The following is a 26548-nucleotide window of genomic DNA, read 5'->3' on the forward strand; positions in this document are numbered from 1 at the left end:
ATGACGTCAACTAGTGAGCTGATCTTCTTTGTCAATGGCAAAAAGGTGAGAACATACATTATTCTATTTAGTATCAATGGTGAAATTTGATTTAAAATAAGGTAGAAGGAGTCACTGTAACAGTAAAATTTTAAATATCATGTAGCTTAAACCAGAAGATCTATAGGAAATGTGAATAGCACAGGTACCTGACAGTTATTAAAAATAGTTTTAAATAAATAAATATGTAACCACTGTACTGTAAGTTGTACTGTGGGGATATTACTGTAATATCACAAGTTATAAACATGATAAATAACATGTTGACAGTTAAAGGTTAAATATCTTCAAGAATATTCAGTGAAAATATTTGGGAAAGTAGTGAAAAGTTTTGCCTAAATATGTAAAATATATTATTCACATACTGAAACAGAAGCTGCATAATAAATGTTGTGTTTTTGACTATTATGATGACAAAATGTTCCACATTACCATGATAGAAACTTAAAAGTGACGATGAGAGAAAACTTATCTACAGTCTTTTGTGTCTTATCTACTTCTATTCCAGTAAGCGATATCCTACAAACGCCACCGTAGCTGACCAAAAAGAACAAAAAAAAAATTCTTTAATTTGTAGTGCATTGAACACAGTTCTATGTTGTTCAGATTATTAAACCCTCTGAGACAAATTAGCTTCCAACAGTAAGAAACACAAAACAAACAAAAACACTAATGGGATCAGTATAGAAGACGCACAGCTTCTCTATTGTTTTCTTGAGAATCTAATTATGGAGAACCTTGCAGAAGAATTAAAGAAACATTTACTTTACATTAATTTACTTTTTGTGCACCAAGAATCAATTACAGTGTGCACTATAATTCCCTGTAAAACCGCAAATTGTTGTTATTGCATTCCTGTTTGAGTACAGATTAACAGATTAAACAAATGAGATGTGATGTGTAACTTTGCGAGCTTTAGAGCAGCTTGTTGGTAGATTTTTTAAACTTTGGACCAAGTGAGGCTAGCTGTTTCCCCCTGCTTACAGTCACTATGCTAAGCTAAACTACCTGCGTCCCGAACTGGTGTTACACCGTATTTGGTGACCCATCAGATTCTGTGACTGCAGTGTTGGATTCAGATCCAGTATTCAGATCCTTTACGTAAGTATCAACACCACAATGTAAAAATACCCTATTACAATAAAAATCTGCATTTAAAATCCTACTTAAGTAGTAGTTTTACCAGCTAAGTTTACTTAAACTTCTAAAGTAAAAGTACTAATTTTGCAGAAAATCAAGCTTTTCTGCAAAATTAGTACTTTTACTTTAGTACTTTTAAGTAGGATTTTAAATGCAAGACTTTTACTTGTAATGGAGTATTTTTCCATTTTGGTATTGCTACTTTTACTTAGGTTAAGGATCTGCGTACTTCTTCCACTGCAGGTCACAGAATCTATCTCCATACAGACAGATTAGTTTAGTACCAACCCTTTCATGTAACTCTCAGAAAGAAAGCAAAATACCTCGAAATGTCAAAAGCCTTTAAAGACTTTACAAATGAACAGATCAAATTATTAAATCATCTAAAAATTCTACTCTTAACTCACCTATTGATTGACCCATTTATTTAGATATTGCTTTTTAAATGTCTTAGATTATATAAGCATCATCTATCAATTGATTTCTGTTGTGAAGTGCTATATTAAATGCTCATTTGTCTAATTAAATATCAATTAATGACAATTTCTAGTCATATTTCAGTAAAAGGCTAAAGAGGCTCATGAGAGTCAGCAGACCGCAGCTCCACCTGTGACCCGTCATCCACAGCACATCACACACACTGATCAGTTAGCATAACAAAGAGGTTATTTAACCACGACCGATTTAAACGTCCTCTCTGCTTATATGTATGAAGTCACCTGACGGAGGGCTGATGCTCATACAGCTCTTCTTTTATGGTTTTCTGCTGTTGTTGTGAAACTAAAGAAGTGATAATGAGCTGTTTGATGAGTAGTGTGATGTTTCTTTTCCTTCTTATCTGTGCTCCTCACTTATTTTGCCCTTTGTTTTGTTCTCTTTACTTCCTTTTCTGTCTTTCTTCCAGGTTGTTGAGAGGAATGCTGATCCAGAGGAAGTGCTGCTCAGCTTTCTCAGGAGAAAAGGTTCACTCTAATCTTCTCTACTATATTCTATTTTTCCAAATAACACTAAAAACACCTATTATCATAAAAATCATGTGTTAAAGCTCACTGCAGGTTACATATAAAATTAGGCACAATAGTAGCGTATTAACTAAATGTATAATATCATAGAGTATGGATTTATTTATATATATGGTAATATATAACTTAATTTTAGAACTGTTTATTGAGTTTAATTTAAAATAAAAAGATTATGTGTTTAATTAAAGCTGCAGTAGAGAGGCATCTTGTAGGGATGATCTATCATTTACATGTATTTGACCCGTCTGTTCCTCTCCCGTCCTCCCAGTTGGTCTAACTGGTACTAAGTACGGCTGTGGAGGTGGAGGATGTGGCGCCTGCACGGTCATGGTGTCCCGATACGACCGCAACCAGGAGAGAGTTGTGTATCCTTTTGTGCTTTAACAAGCTAACTTTGCGTGACTGTGACTTCCTTTAATCTAGCCTGAGTTTAAACTTAGTTAAAAGATGCAGAAACCAAAGAGGAGTTCAGTATCCATGACCTTTGAACCATGCAGACACTATACTGTCAACGCCTGCCTGCAGCCAATCGTCACCCTGCACAGCGCCGCTGTGGTGACGGTAGAAGGCGTCGGCAGCACCATAACCAAACTGCACCCTGTTCAGGTGACACATCTCTCTGACACGCCTTTTTTTTACTGAAACTACATCAGGTGTCATCTGCTGTTGTAACATCTGGTTGTTTTCCACTCAGGAGCGAATAGCGAAGGCTCACGGCTCCCAGTGTGGCTTCTGCACTCCAGGGATGGTGATGTCCATGTACACTCTGCTGAGGAACAAGCCTCAGCCAACCATGGAGGACATCAGGGAGGCTCTCGGAGGTAAAAACAAAGATTTTTTTGAAGTATTGATGAAGAGAACTTTCTTACTAGTTGGTTACTTGCAATTAGATGTTGCAGATAATGTAGATTAACTTTAGTGTGCTGAAATACAAGGTTTGTGAAAGTTTTAGACAAGAGAAATTTAGCTGATTATTATAGCAAATATTAAGTTATTTGGGGCAATATTTTAATCACAAATCTAGTTTTACCTGTAAGAAAAATGCCAAATTCAATTATCTTTGGAGCATTCCTTTAGCTTAAGTAACCTTATATAAATTAATTACACTTCCTTAATATGTAAATGAGTAAGTACATATGTTTTTAAAAGCACTGTTAGTGCTCCTTGATACTCATAAGGCTGTAAAACTGCCACAAGCACTTGTTTCAGTCCTTTATTTTTATTATTCTAGGGAATCTTTGTCGCTGCACAGGCTACAGACCAATCATTGACGGCTTTAAGACTTTCTGTGGAAGTGAGGTAAGTGTTGAGTAGACCTGTGTTTCACCAGTAAAGTATAATTTTCCTCTGATTCAAAAATCAAACCACTGACGATATCAAAACTCACATGACTGAGATGATTTACCCATAAACTTCATGTTTAAGCATCAGAAAATTATCACAGTATTCACATAACTAACGGTGAAATCAATATTCTCAGCCGTCATCTGGCTGCTGCCAAAACGGAGGCGGCGGAGGGAAATGCTGCACAAACGGCAGCAAAATGAACGACAGCGAGGAAAGGGATGTAAGTCAAAACATCATGTTGGTCGTCTACAACTTCTAATATTTGTTAAACGTGCATCCCTGTGCTGCTGAGTACACTTGATTTAGTAAAAGGTAATGTTGACTTTTTACTATATTGGATGTGAAAGTAAGTAAAGTGTTGTTCTCTCTCTCAGATCTCTCAGGAACTCTTCTCATTGGACGATGTGTTACCTCTGGATCCCTCTCAGGATCTCATCTTCCCTCCGGAGCTCATGGTGACTCTTTTATTTGAGCTAAAAAAGATAATTACACAGAACTATTTGTTGTAGGAGTTTGGTTTCCAGTGAATAAAAACTGTGAAAACACATTAGACAAAAACACAAAAGAAAAATCTTAACTCCCAAATTATTTTTTCTTTTCTTTTGTAGATTATGGAGAAGAAACTTATTGGAGATGCTCTTTATTTCCAAGGAGAGAGAGTGAATTTGGTCGCTCCCTTTGAGCTGTCGCACCTCCTGGAGCTGAAGGCCAAACACCCCGCTGCTCCACTGATCGTTGGCTACACAACCATCGGTACAGCTTTACTGACTTTACTACTCAACAATGGATTCCAATTGTGACCAGATTTCATATCAAACATCTACAGAAACTCCTCAAAACACACACAAAAAATGCTCAGTTTGTTCCAAAGACGCATATCTGGATGGACAATGAAAGAATGGATTGTGGTTTGCTCTAATTTTGTCATTTTCTATTGATATTAGGACCAAAGATGCTTCTAAAAGGAGTCCATCATCCTCTGGTGATCTACGCTGGAAGGATTTCAGAGCTCAGCGCTGTGACATGGGGGAAGAACGGTTGGTTTGCTGGTGCCTTTTAGCTCGGATCATGGTCATAACTTTAAATCCCCACCCGCTAAAATTTGGTAATATATCATTTTTACCTCGAGTGACCAAAAGTTTTTTCCCATTCCGATTTTCTCAGCTTACCCAAGAAACTTTTAAACTTTAAGGAACTTTAAAATATATCAGTCATTTGTAGTTCTTGAGATTTTAGGTTGTTGTAGCAGCAAGTTGTGGGAGGTTTTATCAACAAAACAAATTTAAAAAAGCAATCTAGCTTAATAAATGACATCCAATACTTCATTCTCAATCTTCCTCCTCATATTTCCTGTCATCTCTTTACTGACAACTTGCTAACGAAGACATAAAATGCCCCAAAAATACCGGAGAGTGATTAAAATAACTGATACGCATGGCTGTCGTCTCCTCACCTGTCCTCCAGGTGTGACAGTCGGAGCTGCCTGCAGCCTCAGCATGCTGAAGGAGGAGGTGGAGAGGGCGTTGGCGGAGATGGAGGAGGAGAAGACCAGAGGATATCGGGCGCTGCTGCAGACCCTTCGGTGTCTGGCTGGAAAACAGATACGCAACATGGCGGTGAGGACATTTTTAAAACACTTAACAACAACCTGCTGACAAAACACAAACACAGCTGAGAATAATCAAAGCTAATATTGGTATCAATCGTTTTTCAGCTATAGCAGGCCATTAAACGATTAAAACATCATTAATTAAGTGATGAGTGATCCACTATTGTCTTTGCAGACTATTGGTGGGAATCTCCTCAGTGCCAATCCCAAATATGACCTCAGCGGTGTTTTGGCTGCTCTGGACTGCACTCTGCATGTCATTTCTAAGGGTAGGTTGGATTATAATTGCTTATACATGTTGGTTTTTCATGCATTTATCAATCAATCAATCAATCAATCAATTTTCACAACAAACAACAAATCACAACAAAAGTCATCTCAGGACACTTTTCACATAGAGCAGGTCTAGGTCATACTCTTTAATTTACAGAGACCCAACAATTCCCCCCATGAGCAAACTACTTAGCGACAGCGGTAAGGAAAAACTCAAGCAGAACCCGGCTCTTGGTGGGCGGCCATCTGCTTTGACCGGTTGGGTTGAGAGAGAGAGAGAAAGAAAGAGGGAAAGGGGGGGGGACAGAATAACAACAATCATAACAATAACAATAAGTAGCAATAGCCAGGGAAGGACGCCAACAGGACCACGAAGGACCGCGAAGGCTAGGCCTGCAACCCAGGCAGTCTAGGCCTATAGCAGCATAACTAAGGGCTGATCCAAGGTGAGCCTGGTCGGCCCTAACTATAAGCTTTATCAAAAAGGAAAGTTTTAAGCCTACTCTTTATATCTTAGAACTTCTCGCATTTGTGTTTTGCTTTTGTTGTAATCTTGTTTTAAAGTCAAATCTGGCAAGTGACCAAAGAAAATTTGGTTTGTGTTGTGTGTTTCAACCATAAACTCTTTAGTTTCAACTCTAACACACCAGATAGTTTGAAAAAAACACAATAAATCCCCATAAATTTAGATAATCTAAGATAATTTTAGTATAAATTTGTATGACTGCTCTGCCAGCTGGTCAAATCACAAAGTAAAGAACCATTACAAACTATTACTGCTCATCTATGTGTCTGTTTTCAGTTATACACAGAAAACGTTTCTCATGTTTTTCTGTTTATCTTCAGATGGGATGAGGAACGTGCCCTTAAATGAAAAACTCTTCACTGACTTTGGAAAAACAGCCCTCAGGCCGGATGAAGTCTTACTGTCGGTCGACATCCCCTCCACCAAACCTGTGAGACCTGCTGCTTTAACATTCGGTTCACCAGTCACAGGCTTAGCTGATGCTCGTGAGAGGAATAACAGTGTAAAACCGAACTCAACGGGAGCAACAATGAGATTAAATTCAGCGTTTTAGCTCATAAAATATGCCTTCACTTTACATTACAACCAGACATTTTCAGGAGCATACCACAGTTTATGGATTGGAGCACATCGAGCACATTTACATGGCCCAATATACATGTTTATGTAGTTTTTTGTTTGTTTTTTTACAGTGCAGGTTGTGAATGAAAGATTCTATAGCATCCAGTTTTCCAGTCTCTCATGTCAGAGGTTCAGAAAAGCCCTTGAACACACTAAAAAGGGAAAAAATGGACAAAAACATGCATTGATAACATAACTTTTACAAAAAAAGTATAGTAATAGAGATAAAATGTTCATTGTGATGCATTACTTTTCACATATATGTTTCTAGTTTATGGTTTACTTTGAAAAATCATGTTAAATATATACAATTTCTAATTAATGGGCTAAAATATGCAAACCCACCAGTGCGATCTTTCAGAGTTTCATAAGTATTTTGCATTTAGGATCAAAGAGTTTGTCTAAGGTTTGAAAATTTCCAGTTTTTGGTTGTATCAGAAATCAAACGGGCAGACAGGAAATGCATGCAGCTACCAAAATCATCTATTTGTCTATACATAAAAATGTATGCCATTACAATCATCTGAAATATGTTATAATCAGATGAAAAAATTCTACATTTTGAGTCAGAAACTCATCATGCGTGGCTCTGCTGTGTCCTCAGTGGGAGTTTGTGGCGGCGTATCGACAGGCCCAGAGAAGAGAGTTTGCCTTCTCCTTTGTGAACGCTGGGATGAAGGTGGCCATCAGGGAGGGATCCGACATAGTGGAGTCCCTCAACATCTACTACGGTGGAGTTGGATCGACTCTGGTTAAACCCGGAAAGACGTGTCAAGAGCTTGTCGGCCGGTAACTAAGTTTGTTCGATGGATGTTTGCATGTAGCCAGCAGCATTTTGTACTTGGCTTCCCCAAATTTGTACAAAGAACAAGCAGCTTAAACAAATCAAATATGTTTCTGCTATGTTTTGTACCATTAAATCAACGAAATTTAGGTGTGATCACACCTTTAGATCTGTGTACTGATGATATTTTGACTCATCTACCCTCAGTAAATCCACTGCAGAGCATTCAGAGCTGTAACAGATCTAACCCTGATGTTGTCCAGGTCGTGGGGGGAGGACCTCCTCTCTAAAGCCTGCCGCTTCCTGAAAGATGACGTGGACGTTTCCCCAACGATCCACGGAGGGAAGGCAGAGTACCGCAAAACCCTCGCCATCAGCTTCTTCTTCAAGTTCTACATGCAAGTCGTCCTGGAGATGAGAGGCAGAGTCAGCAAACTATCAATACTGACCAATTATGAATTATTAGATCATTGTTACAATAGTAACTGTTCATTTGAATACTTTGTAGGATGTTTCGGATGTTGATCTTCCTCTGGAGTATCTCAGCGCGCTCAAGCCCTTTGAGAATGAAGTGCCTCAGGGTCATCAGTCCTTCCAGGTTGGCACTCACGCCACAGATCATCTCTACACAGATCACGTATAGAGCATTTCATACTAGGCTCATCTTGGAGAGCTTCAATAAATGACATAAACTGACCAGAGGAACCCGGGTATTGAGAATTAAAAGTATTTTTTATTAAAGAACTCTTTAACTATCGTCATTTCTCTTGATATTTTTGTTTTTGAGACTTTTTCTGTTGTCTAATGATACATAAATAAGTTATACAAGCACACAGTTTAGGATTTTTTTGGACTTTATTGGCTGAATCTGAGTCCATTGTGGCCAGAAACCTCAGTTTAGCCCAAAAATCATCTTATCATTAAACCAATTAAATCAAAATGTTCTTTTTTTCAGGTAGGTTTTGTAAACTTTAAACATTTAATGTTTCTACATGCTTTAAAGGAGAAGTTTATAAGTTTATTTGCTTTCTTGCTGATACTTAGATGGAAAAGTTACCACCACTCTCATATGTGTACACTAAAAACAGTTAACTTAGCTAGCAAAACTGTACGAAAACCCAAGTATAAAACCAATTTGTGGTTTTAAGAGGGGTGTATATGTCTTTTCACAACGTGTCATTTTTACATTTCAGTTTTTGTGCAGATTAAACAACATATAATGTGTTAATTAGGGAGCTTTAGATGTGTTGGTAGGCAAATATCTTTACCTTTGACAGAGGCAGGCTAGCTGTGTCTCCTTGTTTCCAGTCTTTATGCAAAGCTAAGATAAGCATCTCCTGGCTTTAGCTTTATATTTAGCATATAAACATGAGAGTGGTGTTAAAAGTCTGACTCTCAGCATAAGATGAATAGGTGTATTTTCCTTAAAATAATTATTTTAATTCTTCCATTTTTGTCTTTTTGACAAACTGAAGAATATAATTTCCAGCTTTTTTTTTCAACTGAAACAAGTATATCACATAATTGGTTTTAAAATGTGTTCTTGTTCTTATCTTTTTGCAGCTTTTGTTTCAGATGGTAACTCATGTCGTCTGTCTTTCATTTATCATTCATTTTATCTTGAAACTGAGTATAATTCAGCATTCAGCCTATCGTCATGCCAACAGGGGTTTGGATGGTAACCTACATTATGTGTGGTATCTATTTTCACACTTTCTCTGTGCCTGTGTGTCCTCGCAACCGCCGAACTGATGCTGAAACAGACTCCAACAAAAACTCCTCTGTGCCTCATTAGCTCCACGTAACACTCCTGTCTCTGTGGCATTCATTTATCTGATCAAACAAATCAGACCGTCAGACTGTGTTGTTTCCGCCGTCCCACAGCTCGTATCAAAGGCCCAGCCCTCTGCTGACCCGGTCGGCCGTCCCAGCATGCATCAGTCTGCCTTCCAGCAGGCCACTGGTGAAGCCAAGTACTACGATGACTTGCCGCCAGTCCAGGGAGAGCTCTTCATCGTCATGGTGACGAGCACCAGAGCCCATGCAAAAATCATGTAAGTGTCAGTTCACTAGTTTCCAGGGAAGTTTTACTGCTCTGATAAAAGGTGATGTAACACTCCCTGGTGGCCATATTAGAGGATCACAAGCTAGAGGAACAGCTGCCACCAACCAATCATTAATTAACTCTGCTCTGGCAGGCAAAAATTAATCAGTTTGGTCATTTATTCAGCTAAAAATACTTCCACTGTGATGTAAGCAAGCACTTACATCAGACAGACACTAACCATCGCTGTTGTGTCTCTCCTCATAAACCAGCAACATTGAAGCGTCAGCTGCCCTGAAGATGCCCGGCGTGGTCACCTTCATCTCCGCCGGAGACGTTCCCGGGACGAATTGTAGACTCTGGTTCAACAACCCCGAGGAACTGTTTGCAGAAGAAGAAGTATTTTAAACTCCTGGTCAAACATCACAGCAATGTCCAGAAGAAGTTATCAGATGTTTCATAAAGGATGATGCCAATATTTTAAAACTGAAGTGACGAATCAAAAACATTCTGTGCAAATTTTCTTTTCTTGACTTTAATTGATTTTTCTTCAATCAATTAGTCGATAAAGAGATACTCAATGGTCAACAATACTGATAATTAATGCTATTTCAGTTTCTCATCATTTTGGTCAATTTGGGTGCTTCATAATTTTCTGACATTTAAGTAACTGATTAATCTATTCAATTAATTAAAAAAAATCAACACATGTATCAATTATGAAAATAATTGTCCTTAATATATGTAATGTAGGATTACTCCCACCACCAAATAAAACCAACGTTAGCCATTAAACAATATTTCAATCTAATCCACACAAGTCTTCATGTTTTATTATCATTTTCAGTAGATTTCAGCAGTATCTAAATGCTGTTTTGGGGGGTTTTTGGAGGAAAAATCTGTTTTTTCTTTGCTGTTTCTACGTTAACGCCATCTGGTGTGTCTGCAGGTGCTTTGTGTCGGTCAGATCATCGGTGCCGTGGTGGCGGAGAGCAGAGAACAGGCCAGAAGAGCAGCTGAGAAGGTCCAGGTCACCTACCAGGACCTCCAGCCCGTCTTCTTCACCATAGAGGTACCACGACCAAACTCTTGGTTCCAAACTGGGGATAGAAATAAAGAGTAGCTAATAGTTACAGTCAATATTTCATTTTTGGGTGTTTGTAAAGACAATGAAATGGCTTGTTTTTATCCTCCAGGACGCCATAAAGCACGAGTCTTACTTTGAGCCCAAGAGGAAGGTGGAGAGAGGTGACGTGGACGAGGCCTTGAAGAATGCTGAGCATATTCTGGAGGGTAAACGACATTCACATGAATGTATATAAAGCTAAAATGTTCTGGCTCTTTATAGTTTCATATGTTATGCTGTCTGCAGATGAGCTCTATATGGGCGGTCAGGAGCATTTCTACATGGAGACTCAGGGACTGATCGCTGTTCCCAGAGGAGAGAACGAAGAGATGGATTTGTATGTCGCCACTCAGCACGGTGCCTTCACTCAGGTCAGAGAAAGACCTAAACTAGTGGTTTTAGTCCAATCCCGTGCACTTTAAGGAAAACGACTGATTGGCTAGTTTTGTTTCCCTGCACCAGGAGCTGGTCGGCATGGCGCTGGGCATCGACTCCAACAAGATCACCTGCCATGTGAAGAGGCTGGGCGGAGGGTTCGGAGGCAAAGTCATGAAGATCGCCTCTCTGTCTGCTATCACTGCAGTCGCTGCACACAAGTAAGAACAAAGCCTGTTTGGTCTCATCAGTATGTGGAACATAAACGCTTTCTGACTGAAACCAAATCGACATCGGGGGATCTCTCTGATTTGTGAAATACGGTTTTATCTTTAAGGACTGGGAGGGCTGTACGCTGCTGTCTGGAGCGAGGAGATGACATGCTGATCACCGGCGGCAGACACCCGTTCCTCGGGAAGTACAAGGTGTCGTGTTTATGCAAAAATCACTCACATCTTCTAAATCCCCTCCTTTAAGTACAACTTCAGTTTAACTTCTCACCTTGCTGCAGTGATGTAGAAGTGTACCCCAGGGTGTGTCGGTACATCGTGACATCACTAGTGGGTGTGGTTACAGGTGCAATAGAGCAGAATAGTAGACTTGAACAGCACTGTATACACTTGATTTTCTGTTTCAGCTTTTATTTAATTGAAAATTAAGTTATTTGAAAATAGTAATCAGGACTATTTAGCGATTTATGAAACCTAAGGAAACTGCAGCTCAGTAACTTGAACAAATAAGGCAGCTGGATTTCAACTGTCCTCCTCGTTGTTGTATCCTCCAGGTCGGATACAACGACGACGGCACCGTTGTAGCGGCAGACATCACTTACTACAGCAACGGAGGATGTACGCTGGACGAGTCGGCATTCGTAAGTGAACAGAGACATTAGTTTCTGTTACATGAACAGTCTTAGAAATATCACAGATGCTTCGGTGTGTAACATTTACCGTGTTAGTTAGTAGCTAGTGTTAGCCCTTGCCTGATGAGCTACATTCAAAAAAGGGCATTTCTGTTTTGATATTTATTATTTTATTATTATCAGACAAAAGACATTTAATGATGTCAAATTTTTTATCTGAGATATTAAGATCATGAGCTTTATTTCTTAGATTTATTTCAATATCATTATATTCATACATTTTGTAATCAGGTTTGTAATTTCAATAAGGATGGAGGCAAAGTAATTAACATGATTTTATAGGTGAATAAATTGAACTTTGACCTTGTAGAGTAGCCTAAGTGTCCAATTTTCCAAATGTTGGAAAGTTTTCCTAACAAAATATCCATTAAGGGAAGATGGAAAAAAAATATATTGAATGCTTTGTAAACTGCATGTTTTTCAGATCATGGACAAAGCGATCCTCCACATGGACAATGGCTACAAGATCCCCAACCTGCGAGGTCACGGCGTGGTGTGTAAAACCTACCTGCCGTCCTACACGGCTTTCCGGGGCTTCGGCGGACCTCAGGGTCTGACGGTGATTGAGAGCGTCCTGCACGAGGTGGCTGTTCGCTGTGGCCTTCCTCCCGAACAGGTCAGAGGTCACCAGCATGTCATACAGGGCTTCTGGTGTTTACACAAGAGAGGAATCAGTTTATCAATCTTATGTTTGGAGTCACCAGAGCTCCTGTCACTTTTTTGAAAAGCATTATTGTTCATTATTGTTCCTGAAAAACGAGTAAGTGAATATTATAAGGAATAAGACTGGGACCTGGCATTTAGAAAAACAACATACCCATATTTCAAGGCTAAAATTACACTCCAAAATATATAAAAGTTTAACTTTATAACTGCAATCAGGTTAAATCTTACAACTGGTATCAAATCAATTGCAGTACAACCAGTAGCAGTACAGGAAACTTTCATAATATCAACACAAAAATCAGTAAACTGGTTGCTTTGTCACTTCCCGCCAGGTCAGAGATATCAACATGTACAGGGAGGAGGAGTGCTACACCCACTACAAGCAGCCCTTCTGCCCCACCGACATGGTCCGCTGCTGGGACGAGTGTCTAGAGAAGGCCGACTACCGGGATCGACTCCGAGCCGTCCGACTCTTCAACTCCTCCAACCGCTGGAAGAAGAGAGGCATCGCCGCCGTCCCGCAGAAGTTCGGTGTCGGCTTCTCCAAAGGTTTCTACAACCAGGTGAGCAGTTTGGTTTAGTCTGTAGGTAAAAATTCTCATTCAATGTGCCATATTCATAACCCAGACATCAATATTTAGCTTATTCATAGAGATAAAGGAGTTGTAAAGGAGTATTTACAAACAAACCACTTTTACAGAGCTGGATACCCAGTTAAAGTGGAGATTCATGCACATGAAACTTGTCTTGTGATTGATCATTTAAGGAACATGCTGATCATTTGCTTTGTCCAGGGTGCAGCGCTGGTGAACATCTACAAAGACGGCTCGGTGCTGGTGACACATGGAGGAACGGAGATGGGTCAGGGCATCAACACCAAGGTCATACAGGTGAGGTCATTAAGGTTTTCAAGAGTCTCACCTGTTTTTCTTTGGTTGATGTAAAGAAATTAACTCAGTTCAACTGCGTTCGTGTTACCAGATAGCGAGCCGAGTCCTGGAGGTCCCCATGTCCTCCGTCTTCATCAAGGAGACGAGTACAGGAAACGTCCCCAACGCAGCACCGTCAGCTGCTTCCTTCGGTACCGACGCCGTGGGCATGGCTGTCAAGGTTCATCTGCCTTTTTCTAAAGAAATGTTTTTGGTCAGAGGGGTATTTAGGCAGCTTTATCCTACAAGAGTTTAAAATATTTTGTTGATATATTTTATTGCTTTACTGCTTGATATTTATTCATTTTAACCCCATATGTAAAGAACTGTGGGTGACATCTTTGAACAAAAGGTGCAACATAAATGAAGTTATCAATTCAACTTAATTAGATGAAGCTAAATAAATCCCTTATATGTGAAGGCATTGTTATTTTTCACATTTATATTCAGGAACAAACTTGCTTAATTTGAATAACTGAATGTTATTCTGTTAGTTTGAATCCTCAATGTCAATGAATCCTATAAACATGATCCAAACAAATTTTGATGTGTTGTATTTATTATACAAGTCTGATTTTGCTTTTCTTTTTTAACATTTTACTGTTTAATTGTAATCTATTTATTCTATGTAGCGTTTTATAATTTCATAATTTTATGTTGACTTGTGTCTTTTATTGTTTGCTTTTATTATTGTTTATTTATTCTATTTACATTTTACCGTCACCTTTTTTTAATTTTGGTATCTTACTTGTATCTCGGTGTCCATATTTACCATCCTGTGTGTTTGTCAGTCAGTTATGAAGCAGTTTCTCATTCGACTTGTATGAAAAGTGCTTTATAAATAAAGCGTGACTAATGATTGATTGATTGATTGATTTCTCCTCTCAGGATGCTTGTGAGAAGCTGATGAGGCGCCTCCAGCCACTGATGGAAAGAAATCCCCAAAACACCTGGAAGCAATGGGTAAGTGTTTTTTTTTTTTTTTTTGCACGTTTATCAAAACAACAATTTATTTCATCATAAATGTTTTAATATCTTTAAACAAGAATGACTGATTTTCCTCCCGCAGGTTAATGAAGCTTTCTTCCAGAAGATCAGCTTATCTGCAACTGGATTCTTCATGTATGTAAACTGTATTTAAAGATCAGATTTGTTCATAATAATGTAGTTTTGTCCTCTATTGTCCTGCATCTTGGTTCAAACAACTACCAGTTCATATTTTATGTTTCTTAAAGTGAATAATTTACTTATTAATCGTGTTTATATCAAAATATGACTGTCTGTGTAAATGTAGTGGCTGTGTGTGTGTTGCAGGGGACCACCCACCGATGTGGACTGGGAGAAGGGTGAAGGTCATGCGTACTACTACTTCACCTACGGCGCCTGCTGCTCTGAAGTAGAGATCGACTGTCTCACTGGGGATCACAAAGTACTTTTACTCTTTACAAATTATAGATGTACTGTATGAAGGGAAAAAAATGTCAGTAAGTTAAAAAAAGAGTCTTTTCTTCTCTCCTTTGCCATCAACATTCCTCCTTCTGATCATTTGTAAACATGAATGTAAAACTTAACTACGTATTTAGGAATCCAAACATGTTAATGGCTCAAGATAAAGAAAAAATTAAAAATAGTTGTGGACTAGCTTGATACTGAAACCAGCTGGACAAGATTAAGTTAATGGTTAAGCCACAAGTAGAATACAGTGATTGCAACATTAAACTATCAGCTATTTCACACAAAAAGAGAGAAAAAGACCTTTCACACTGTTGTTGCTGCTCTCTTATACAATGTCTTTGCTTCTGATGATAAACACAAGAGAGGAAGGCGACTACAAAACAGGGGGAAAGGTTAAGGGATGAGAACTGGGACAAAACCGATTTATTTGGCTTCTTTCTCATTAACCTGAATAAGAACCTTTAAAATAAGGAACTTTTATAACCTCTCGTAAATATTGTTTGATGGTAATTAGACAAACTTGTCCTTTACGAGCAAAGTGAACTGTTTGTTTGTTGCAGAACATCCGGACGGACATCGTGATGGATGTTGGGAAAAGCATCAATCCTGCTTTGGACATTGGACAGGTTAACAGTACATTTCCCTACAGACTAACAAGTGTGAAACCCCAAAAGTCATCAAGCTGTCAAGCTCTGTTTGAAAATAACTTCATTTACACAGGTACATTTCAAATTTGATGCAAAACATCTTGGCTTTCAAATGTCCTTACGTGACTTTTCCTTCAACCCAAGAATAAAACTGTCACCTTGTAAAAAGCAAACAATAAAGATCATCCAAAACTATTTACCTGAAGACTTGTTGATCCCCAAAACCATCTGGCTTTTCTATTTTCATCTGCTAAAAAGCATCTGATTCTGATGTTTGACTACCACATATTTTGGGGGATTTTTATAGCTTTTAATGAGATATGAGGTAACAAAGCCTTTGCTTGTCAAATCTTTTAGAAGTGTTTAGAAGGGCAGATGTGTTTTATAGCTAAATTAAGCTTTAATATAGCTTTTATGTATAAATCATATCTGTGCGTGGTGTTCACCAGGTGGAGGGAGGCTTCGTTCAGGGTGTCGGCCTTTACACCATCGAGGAGCTGCAGTTCTCTATGGACGGAGTCTTGATGACCAGAGGTCCGTCTCAGTACAAGGTGCCGGCACTCAGCGACGTCCCGGCTCAGCTCAACGTTCACCTGCTGGCTAACACAGAAAACCCCCACGCCATCTACCTGTCCAAGGTATTGTTCTGTATTCCACTTGATTCATTTTCATCAGACAGGTCCTGAAAAATCTTGAATTTGTCTTGTTGCTCCAGGGTATCGGAGAGCCTCCAGTCTTCTTCGGCTCCACTGTTTTCTTCGCCATCAAGGCGGCCATCGCTGCCGCACGCAGAGAGAGAGGACTCGGGGAAACTTTCCCTCTGAGCTCCCCTGCTACAGCTGAGAGGATCCGCATGGCCTGTCAGGACCAGTTCACTCAGATGGTACGAAGCCTGCCATCCTTGTTTAGTAACATATCTCAAACAAAGTCAGATTTGGCATGTTTTCACAGGCTGTTTAAAATCATCAGCTCTCAAAACTGTCATTTTGCCTCTTCAAACATGCCAAATTTTGACTCTGTTTGGAGTTTCGCAGTGTCACAAATACTTTAACATCCATTGGGAAACTGTTAACTGTTAATACTGATAACATGTCGAACAACAAGATGACAAAAAGAGATGAAAACTCATGTGTCTGCTAATGTAAAGGTAACTGTGGCAAAGTAAACAGTCTTTTGTTTAGGCCAAAGTCTCACAAAAGTCTGCTGTTGAAGGGGAATCTTTTATGCAATGAAAGTTGTTATAATCACATGAAAACTATTTGAAGGCTCCAAACACACTGATGTTCAATTTTGATGCTAGCTTCCACCTGTCAGATACGTTAAATTGAGGTAACAAACTAAATTATTTAAGCAAAAATCATTCAAATCAGTTTCTAGTGAGAACCAGACAAATTAACCATCAACTGTATGTACAGCTTTGTTGAGACAGCTGACCTGCTTCTGCACATGTTGCCTATTTCATCGGTTTCTGCTTCTGATCAAATATAAACATTAATAAAAAAATATAAAATGGCTGTACAACAAGCCAAACCTCTTCCTGTGAAACACCTGATTAACAGCACATCCCGTCGCTCTTGCAGGCCTCATCTCCGACAGACGGGACTTCGCCGCCGTGGTGCATCGATGTCTGATCGGCCCACAAGGAGAAAGATCTGCGTTAGTTTATACACGCTATGACTCTACTGTGACACTTCAGGTCTTTGTTCAGAAGATACGATGGACAGATATGATTTCTCAGTACATATACAGAGTAAACACTGATTTATTAAACGTATACAATAAACAGTTTCATTATTTATTCTTCCCTTATTGAAAACAGTGATATTTTAAGACAAACGCACAAGCAAAAAAACATTTAAAGGTTCTGTGATTTCAAGAGGTCATAAGATATTAATTTCACATCATACATGGTTGAAAAAGAGAATAAATGTGCAATATAGGACTTTTTTCTTGGAATTGGACATATAAAGACATTTTATAGTGTCAGTAAAATAAGTGTGATAGTGATCATTTTAATTATACATCAGTTCACATTCAGTCTCGTTGTATTTTGTTTGAATTAAAGTACACAGTGTCAGTTTTAGATGTTTAAGGCCCACGGTTTGAAAGATCCTGGTTTGCCGGCTGGAATCTGCAAACAAAATAAAACAAGAAATAAAAAAACATTAACAAAAGTTTATACATTTATGTTGATCATTTTTAATACGATATAACAAATATAACTCTCCCTTCACTGCTCCCTAAATTCATGGACACGCATTGCCATGGCAACAACCAAAAGAGAAATATGGTGGAATCCAGAGCGATGCATCAGCTGTAGAGTCACCTCTCGCACTTTATCACAACAGTCCATCCACACTCTCCGCCTCTCTGCAGCCTCCCCACTTCTCTCTCGACCTGCGTTCAGCGTCTCTGTCGTCTGTCAGGAGCTGAGAGGACAGCGGCCGGACAAACTGCCTTCAAGAGGCTGACGGACGGCAGAAATTTACTGAACCGAAATAGTTGGCATGTCGGCTCCTCAGGAGGAAACCGACAGTGTTTGTATTTATTGATTCGTACGGTTAAAAAGTTGAAAACACATATTTATATACAGCAGGATGTTTGTGTGATTTAAACAGCTGTCTGCTCAGATTACGCTTCACTAAATGTGACAGAAACAGACTGAGATTCAGTGTGGATTGATACACTTAATAAAATGGAAACGAATCTGTTTTGTGAGAAAACACTTCCTATGTGAACTGGCCGTTCGCCAGCTCTCTAACCACCACTCAACGACGGGAGACTGTCATGTCCTCACACAGACAGACGTCTTCCTGTCCTGTGCATGAGCACCAACGCCCCCTGCTGCTGATTAGCTGGAATAGCGTTGTGCAGCTTGCTCCGAGCCACTGTGTTTAGATGACCATTCACAGAGACATAGCTGTGTACGAACGCCGACAGCGACTGTGAGGAGACATTCGCTGACAAAAAGTGTATTCGATTAAAATTGCTGATTCTACCTTTAATAGACGTTACGTTTTTATGTTTTCTTTAGTTTAATGAGCTACTTTAGTCTGGTTTACTCTCACAAATGGGTAACAATGAGGCAAGATAAAACAATAAGATATCAAATAACACCTCGGTTATTGTCTGATCAGTATTTTTACCTTCTGAGTGAACGGGGAGGCACAGGCCAGACAGGCTCTCTCCGCCGTTGCGGGGCTGTCCAGGGAAAACGGGCCGACTAGACCGGATTCTGAGCGAGCTGCCGCCACAGCGTCTTTGATGGCGAAGAACACTGAACTGCCCAAGAAGAGGATGGGTTCTCCAATACCCTGCACAGATCATGGGGAACATTACTTGTTGTGTGGATCGATGTCAACACAGTAGGAATCAGGGGATGCTCTTTGAAGACTTAATCTTAAAAAAGCATTGTTTAATGAACGATTTCTAGTACTTTTATCATATGAACATGTAAAGGTAATGAGTTAATCTTCATACAAATTTGCACTAAATTGCTAACTTCATGAACATATGTAGAAACTTACAATTCATCTTTAAATATTACAAAAATTAAACCAGGAGATGCTTTGGGAAGACTGAAAAGTTTGTCTTCTCTGTTTTTAACTAGCTGACAAGATTATACAGAAAAAAACAAAGATATAAAGAAGCAAAAACACATAAATTCAGGAAATTAAAAAGGTGTCTATCTGTACATTGCGACCTCTGACCTTTGAGGAGTAGATGGCGTGGGGGTTGTTTGAGTCTGAGAGCAGATAGACGTTGAAGCGGAGCGGCACATCGCAGACAGCGGGGATCTTATATTGTGACGGACCTCGAGTGTACAGAAGCCCCGAAGGTGAAAACTTCAACTCCTCCAGAGTGTAGAGACCCAAACCCTGCATGAACGCTCCTTCGATCTGAGACACGCAGGGAGGATACAAGGATGGAAGGAGAAGTAAGCAAACAAAACAAAAAAAAAAAAAAAGCAAAAATTTGGCATCTTTCTCTATAGAATCTTAAAATACTTCTTAGTTTTACATAAAAAAGAGGAGCAAGCAAAGAAAATATGCAGGAACATGTGCTCACATTCCTTTTGGATTTTGTGTAACACTTATTTTTCTGAATCCTGTTGAAGTTCTTAATATTTTCTGAGGAAGTTTCCTGAATTAGAGATAATATTCTGAGATATTACACATAGTATTACACATCCTTTGTATGAGCTTTTAAGAAAGAAAAATAATGTAGAAGCTGAATTGTATCAGAAATTGTTGATTTCCAGAAAATGTCCTTAAAAATCTGTTTTAAACCACGTAAATATTCATTTATATTTTAGACAGATTGAATTGCATGTTGCCTTTACAATTACACAGAACATTTGTACATGTTCAGGTGACCTGCTGTGCAACGACTACAAGAAATTTTTGGGATTAATGTCTGTCTTCTTTTTTCCCTTCTACTTAACCCCCCCCCCCCCCCCCCGAAAACTACATTTCCCACAATGCATGCTGATTATGTTACCCAGGAAGTGACGATATCCCGCCACTAGACTGCAATGTATCCACATCAATGCGATTTTTCGCAACAAGTGGAATTGAGAAATATAAAATAATGACCCCGAAATGTCCAGAAAGAGAAAAACTGATGCAGACGGAAGGCAGTTTCAAGAAAGACGGAAAGGAGAAAACATGTTTGTGCTTCAAGGAGAAAAAACTAGTTTGTGTTTTGTGTTATGAGGCAGCGTCTGTGGTCAAAGAGAACAATCTACGTTGGCTTTTTGACACTAAACATGGAGCTAAATATTCCAAAAAATATCACCAAAAAAATATTCTGCCCCTCTCAACTATGACAAAAAAAGTTTTGAACAAAGTTAATGTCATAACTTGTGTTTGATGTTATTTTTCTTTATTCTCTTGGATAGTTTGATCGTCGATTGATGGAGTAATGTGGGTTTCATAACCCAATGTATCAAAAGTAATACATTCAGAGTTATTTAACATTAAGGAGTAGTTACATTTATTTTACATTACATTACATTTGACACCCCTGCTCTAGTAGCTATAGTAGCTGTGAAATAAAGACATACCAGATATTTTTCTATTTCTGTCTTATAGTTGACAGCAAAGTTTGAAAAGAAGAGAATCACCTGGCCGATGTCCACTGAGGGGTTCACACTTCTGCCGATGTCGACCACGATGTCTGTCCTCACCGTCTACGAGGACCGAAAAACATTATTATCCCAAACTGTGAAATTTCCACTCCACTGATGTTCAGAGTTAAGATGAAGATGTTCAGTTCTGACCCTGTAGTCTCCTGTGAGGCAGTCCAGCTCCACCTCGCAGCAGCACACTCCATATGTGAAGTAAGCGTAAGGCTGACCCTCCATCTTCTCCCAGTCCATGTAAAGATCTGGACCTCTGAGGACACACAGAGGAAGCTGGCACGGTTACTTGATTTCTTTAATTTCAGCCTTAGATTATGTATTTATCGTTCCATTGTCACAATACAAACTGCAAAAGATTTATCAACTACGGTGATGAGATGTTTGTATTGTGTGTAAGGATGCAGGGACCTGGTCTTCTCAGTGTCTGATAAGATTTTAGATGTTTTATTACAGAAAGTGCATGAAACCCATGACCAAAACAGTCATACATCCTGTCATTGTGTTACTTATAGATGGATGAATTATAGTGAAAATAATTTATTTCCCTTTTTGCTGGAGACCCCCTGGAAACCCCTCAAGGACGCCTGAGGGTCCCTGGACCCCAGTTTGAGAGCCATTGTTCCAAATGAATAAACTTCAGGTTGTTCAATTTATTTATTGTTATCTCAATAACATTTTGCCTTTTGTCTTAAATGATTATTTCAGTATATTTAATACCTTTCACATCTATCAAACCAGGAAAAGCTTCAGCTGTATTTTAAAGAACTTTAAAGATGTCATATTATGCCTTTTTCCCAGTTTAATATTTTAACTTTTGTGTTCTATTTACAAACATCTCAATGTCTTTATGGTCAAAAAGCACCTAGTTAAAGCTGTACAAGTCATGGATGCAGCCTCTCTGTCTCACTTGGCCTGAAACGGGCTGTTTTGTGTCTGATCAGTGCCTCTCTCTTCTGATTGGCTGTTTTCAGAGTGACGTACACCCAGGCCAACCACAGCTAATGGATTGCTGCCTGCTGTATCTAGGTAAAACCAGGACTAACTGGTAAATTGTGATGGCCACCACTGAGGATAATGTTATCCAACCTTTAGAAGGCTGTGCGATGACACTTTTGCTTCCTGACATCCAACGACTAGGAGAGAAACTAACGCAACCATAAATGACAGAGTGCACATAAATTAGGTACGTAACATAAATAAACATATTTTGCTTCTTTCAGGACGGGCAGAGGGTCGTGTTGGAGGAGCGGGGGGAAAACGCTGAGCATGTAGTTGTGACATCACAGCCTTACGGAAGTAAGAACTGTAGTTCAATCAATACATTCAAGGCCAAATTAAAAAACCTACTTAAGACCAATCAGCTGTGTGACCATTGAGTCTAAACGCCATCTATGGTCTTGATTTAAATTGACAAAAAGTTCTAATTGACATGGTGGGTTTATGTGATGTGCTGTGTGTAGTTTTGTATTTTGTATTTTTGCTTTGTACTGTTTGTTGTTGTGCTGTTGTATGTTTTTTGTCGGGGACTACAGATGCAAACTAGCTTCAAGCTAACGCTGGTGCAGTGCATCTTCAATGTTTCAAACTGCACACTGTCCCAGTCAATAAATCAATCAATCAATCAAGACCAAATGGCTTGTTTAAAGGCAGTTTCTGAATATGGACTGTGTGCATTTCTCCATGGACGGAGCGTTTTGATACTTCCACAGTATTTATACAGCACCTAGACCTGCTTTTTAATCAAACAGTATGTCTCCTTTAAACGCCATATATAGGATTTCTAACAGGGGTCCTAGAAACCAGAACTCAATGAACTTATCCCCAGAGGGGTTTTAAAAAATATTAAGAAATTCCTCCTTGTTAACTTTTACTCGCTTTTGCACAGCTGAGTGCATGAATGTTGATTTTATTTACATATTTTGCTCCTGAAATACGACGTTGAGATGATGAATTCACACAATAAGCCTTTTAGTTATTTTATCTTCTATTTTGATATTGTGCAAATAAATAAACAAATAGAACAGAAATATAGACTAAGTTTATATCAGGCTTACCGGTGGAATCCAGTAGCTGATAAACTGATTTTCTCAAAAAACGCTGCTCTCACCTGAGTACAAAAAAAAAAGAGAAAGAAACAGATTTACTGTACGTCTGTTAGCTGGCGTCAATTATAACTTTTCTTATTAAATCGTACCCAACTCTCCCATGGTTCTTTGGGGTTTTTCTGCCTGATTGGCTCCAGTCGCTGGTACAAAGTCTGGCAGGCATTCTGAAGAGAGAGAGAAAAATCAAAATTATCCATATTGTTATTATAAAGATATGAAGTCTTTTACAAAAACAAAAACCAGGACAGTCGTGTCGTAAGTATTGAATATTCAGTAAAAAGTAGCAATACATAAAACAGACTTATTGCTTAAGAAGACCCAGCAAGAAACGCAGGAAATAAGACTCGACCTTGACCGCCATGCCGTTGGCGTCGGTGCCGAAGGAGGCACCAGAGGGGCAGGTGTTGGGAACGGTGTTGGTGCTGGTCTCGCTGATGTAGATCTTAGAGGGCGGGATACGAAGCTCCCGACTCGCCACCTAACAGCAAAACAGGAAACAAACCCTGAGGTGAAAGAATACATTTCATACAGGCGGACTAATTTTGATTGTTAAGAGTCTTGCGATGAATCTGAGGATTTATTGCGCTGTTGGACTATCAGATTGCTTGTTTTTTATGTTTCAGTTGTATTTTACCAGGATTACTTTGTCTTGAAGCGTTCTTTTTGAAAATGACCACAACGAACAGCAAATAAATTATAGTACATGTTTATATTTATGTAAATTTGAGTCTATGACAGTTCTTAATGGTGCTGGAGCAGCGGGTGGATAAGGCGAGAGATTTAAACGACAGATAAACCTGTACTATAGAGGTACAGGTTATTGTATGTACTGTATATGCATACTGTTTCGACTTTAGTACCTGTTGCATTTTGGTGTGGATTCCTTGACCCATCTCCGTGCCGCCATGAGTGACCAGAACAGATCCGTCTTTATAGATGTGGACCAGAGCTGCAGCCTTTTACACAAAGACAGACAGAAAATAATTACATGACTAATAAAATAAATAAATACAGCAGAGTTTCAGGGCCACTGTTAGAATAATAATTTGAGATTTTGAAAATTAAATCATGATATGACAGGAAAACGGTCGTATTATTCATGAATAAAGTTGTAATTTTTCAAAAAAAACCACCAAAAAACTAATTTTCCTGGAAATTTTGAGTAATTTGCAGGTATTTAATGGTTCATTTTTTGGACATTTTACAGAGAGAATGGTGCAATTAGCTACAAATTATAAGAAAAAACAGAGGAAGTTTTAAGTTTCCACTCATTAAGTGTCCATTACTTAAATTTGGGTTCATACATAGATGTTAATTTGCAAAAATTCTTAAGAACTTTGACTCTTAACTCTTTTAATGTGGTAATGTCTGAAACGCTGGATGTGCATGTGAGCTAAGATTCTTACAAACATCAGCCAGTATGAGTTGGAAAACTCCCACAGACCTGATTTAAGAAGCTCTCTGCAAATGCGATGCCGTATTTAATGGGGATGATGGACATGCCCTTCTTCTTCCAGCGGTTCTGCTGGTTAAACCGCTCCACAGCTCTGCGTCGGGCGCCGTAGTCGGACTTGACTTTGCATTCCTCCCAGCAGCGACGCATGTTCTCCGGGCTGAACTCGAACTTGTAGGGGGTGACTGACGGCCCTTTGTACATGTTGATCTCCCGAATCTGATGAAGAATTTGCTAATTAATGGGATGAAATATGTGATATTGAGCAGTGTCTTCTACCTCCAGTTATTGGAAAGGTGTTCCTATTTATTGTTTTATTATGGTATTATGGCATGACAAGATGGAGTGCGACCTGGTCTACAGGGCGCTCCAGCACCATGGCCACGTCATTGACCATGTTCTCGACAACCATGATGCTCTGGGGAACACCGAAGCCCCTGAAGGCGGTGTTGGAGGGCAGGTTGGTCCTGCAGGCGGCGGCACGGCCTCGCAGGTTGGGGAAGTTGTAGGCGTTGTCCATGTGAAGCAGAACTTTCTCTACTATCTGCAAGGGAGAGAAATTTTAATGATTACACCACATTTACACTATGTTTATGAATCAAAGTTACTCTCAGAGCAGCCACACGTACTAAATACTGAACGCGACAGGTTTTACCCACCAGAAGAGATTCATCGATGGCGTTTCCAGCGTTGGTGTGATACTGGATATCAGCAGCCATGATCCTGCCATCATTCATAAAACCGACCTGAAAGAAACACCAAAACTTCACCATGTTTGGATCTTCACAAACAGTTTGACCACTTAAAATTTATAAATTATCCTTTATTTGCGATATAAAACTCTACTTTTCAAGGAAATTAATCTATGGAAGCCGACTTGCTTGCAGTAATTTTATTTAATGCCGTTATCTCGAGCTCACACGTCAATTATTTCGTTATCTAAAGAAAACAAGCTTTGTTATCTCAAGATAGCAAGATAATCAATCTGTTATCGAGACAAAACAAAAGGTTGTTTCCTCTTTTTACTTATGATGTTTATCAGAGATCAGGAGACGCCATGCCAGCGTACATAGATAGCATCTTCACAACTGTAGCGACTGATTAAAGCCTAAAATGTCAGATCAAGGGGTACTCATTATCATTAACAGCACCTTTATTAATGATATCTGTGTCACAACGAAATGGCAGGTTGATTAACACTTGGTCATAATATGATGGGATGTTTCATGTAGGAGAACTATCAAACCTTCCAATACCTTTCTACCTTTCAAAGACTTAATAAGAGAAAGGAAAGTGGACCAAGAACCAACTTATTAGCTACCAGAACGCTTCTTGTGCTTGATCTAAATATTTGAGCCGTCCATGTGAGGGAGACACGGAGAGGACAAGACAGGAATGAACAAACGTGAATGAGCTCCACCCGTGATAAATCTTGTGATAAATTATCTCGTTATCTCAAGAAACTGGCCTTTTGTTTTCTCGAGATAAATTAAGTCATGATCTCTAGATAACAACATTAAAAAAATAATTGCAAGCACGCCTTCTGTATGAATCCTTTAAATCAGTGATACATTATTTCCTTCAGTTACTTTATTTAAAGGATTTTACGAGGCCTTTTTACGAGGTTTAAGTGTACAGTATTTCACAAGAAAAATGCAAAAAAAAAGGGAGTGTCTGAAAAAATCACCATAAATTTGTGCGATTTATTTTTCCCCCCTTTTTATCCCTTTAATAATCTTGTGACCCCTCAGATTTATCCTGTGGATAAACCGCTTATTTGAAGTCTTATCTTTGAAATCGTGCTGAGAATAAAAGCCAAAGTGTGTTGCTGTACCTTGTATTTTCCGAGTATAGGGTGACGCCCTCCAGTGATCAGCATGTCCTCACCTCGTTCCAGGACACAGCGGACCGCCCGGTTAGTCCTGAATGGATAATAAATAAATGACTTAAAACAACATAGAAATACTTATAAAGTCTCCTTTTTCTTGTCATTTATTGTTTTCTTTGGTCTGAAAAAGGAATTTGAGATTTGTTTTTGAGTCATAATTGTGTTCTTTAGGACTGCAGACTCTTAATTTATTAAATTACGTTGTGACTTACTTCCACGCAGCTACAGAGGTGATCGAAGCCAGTATGGCGGTTTTTGTGACTTTGCCTCCAAAAGCTCCACCGATCCTTTTGACGTGACAGGTGACTCTGTTGGACGGGATGTCCAACGTCTCTGCAACTGCTTCCTACAGCCAGAAAAATAAGAAATATGAAAATCAACAGCGTATAATCGGTCATGGTAGCTATAAACTGCTAAGAAGTAATACATCATGA

The 26548-nt window shown here is 39.1% G+C and overlaps 2 protein-coding genes across 4 annotated transcripts in view; one reads left to right on the forward strand and one right to left on the reverse strand.

The window, feature by feature from the left end:
* aox5 (aldehyde oxidase 5) lies at window positions 1–17195 on the forward strand. The gene is made up of 35 exons (XM_067582614.1): window positions 1–45; window positions 1994–2141; window positions 2470–2566; window positions 2699–2807; window positions 2896–3022; window positions 3433–3500; window positions 3682–3768; window positions 3923–4003; window positions 4157–4301; window positions 4493–4585; window positions 5013–5164; window positions 5333–5426; window positions 6277–6386; window positions 7182–7366; window positions 7625–7787; window positions 7870–7959; window positions 9246–9415; window positions 9678–9804; window positions 10355–10477; window positions 10602–10698; window positions 10778–10902; window positions 10994–11127; window positions 11244–11331; window positions 11691–11777; window positions 12253–12444; window positions 12827–13057; window positions 13289–13384; window positions 13476–13604; window positions 14312–14386; window positions 14493–14545; window positions 14738–14852; window positions 15439–15504; window positions 15975–16163; window positions 16241–16408; window positions 17106–17195. The coding sequence occupies exons 1-35, from the start codon at window positions 1–3 to the stop codon at window positions 17154–17156; spliced, it is 4110 nt and encodes a 1369-aa protein (XP_067438715.1). The 3' UTR covers window positions 17157–17195.
* aox6 (aldehyde oxidase 6) overlaps window positions 14750–26548 on the reverse strand; it is a 24212-nt gene continuing 12413 nt past the window's right edge. Inside the window, exons 22-36 of one of the 3 annotated variants that reach the window (XR_010925973.1) lie at window positions 26327–26460; window positions 26061–26148; window positions 24882–24972; window positions 24579–24766; window positions 24218–24445; window positions 23634–23729; window positions 23123–23251; window positions 22863–22937; window positions 22723–22775; window positions 20807–20921; window positions 20651–20716; window positions 19236–19424; window positions 18672–18839; window positions 15972–17656; window positions 14750–14883 (exon numbers count right to left, since the gene is read on the reverse strand). Coding sequence is in view for 2 of the 3 variants with exons in the window: in XM_067583246.1 (XP_067439347.1) it covers window positions 17606–17656; window positions 18672–18839; window positions 19236–19424; window positions 20651–20716; window positions 20807–20921; window positions 22723–22775; window positions 22863–22937; window positions 23123–23251; window positions 23634–23729; window positions 24218–24445; window positions 24579–24770; window positions 24886–24972; window positions 26061–26148; window positions 26327–26460 (1671 nt within the window). In the remaining variant the exon portion in view is untranslated. Of the gene's footprint in view, window positions 17657–18671; window positions 18840–19235; window positions 19425–20650; window positions 20717–20806; window positions 20922–22722; window positions 22776–22862; window positions 22938–23122; window positions 23252–23633; window positions 23730–24217; window positions 24446–24578; window positions 24771–24881; window positions 24973–26060; window positions 26149–26326; window positions 26461–26548 lie in introns of all 3 variants that reach the window. The other 2 variants (XM_067583246.1, XM_067583245.1) reach the window with 2 other exon arrangements.

The sequence above is a fragment of the Thunnus thynnus genome, chromosome 24, assembly GCF_963924715.1.
Source record: "Thunnus thynnus chromosome 24, fThuThy2.1, whole genome shotgun sequence".
Classification (NCBI taxonomy): Eukaryota; Metazoa; Chordata; class Actinopteri; order Scombriformes; family Scombridae; genus Thunnus; species Thunnus thynnus.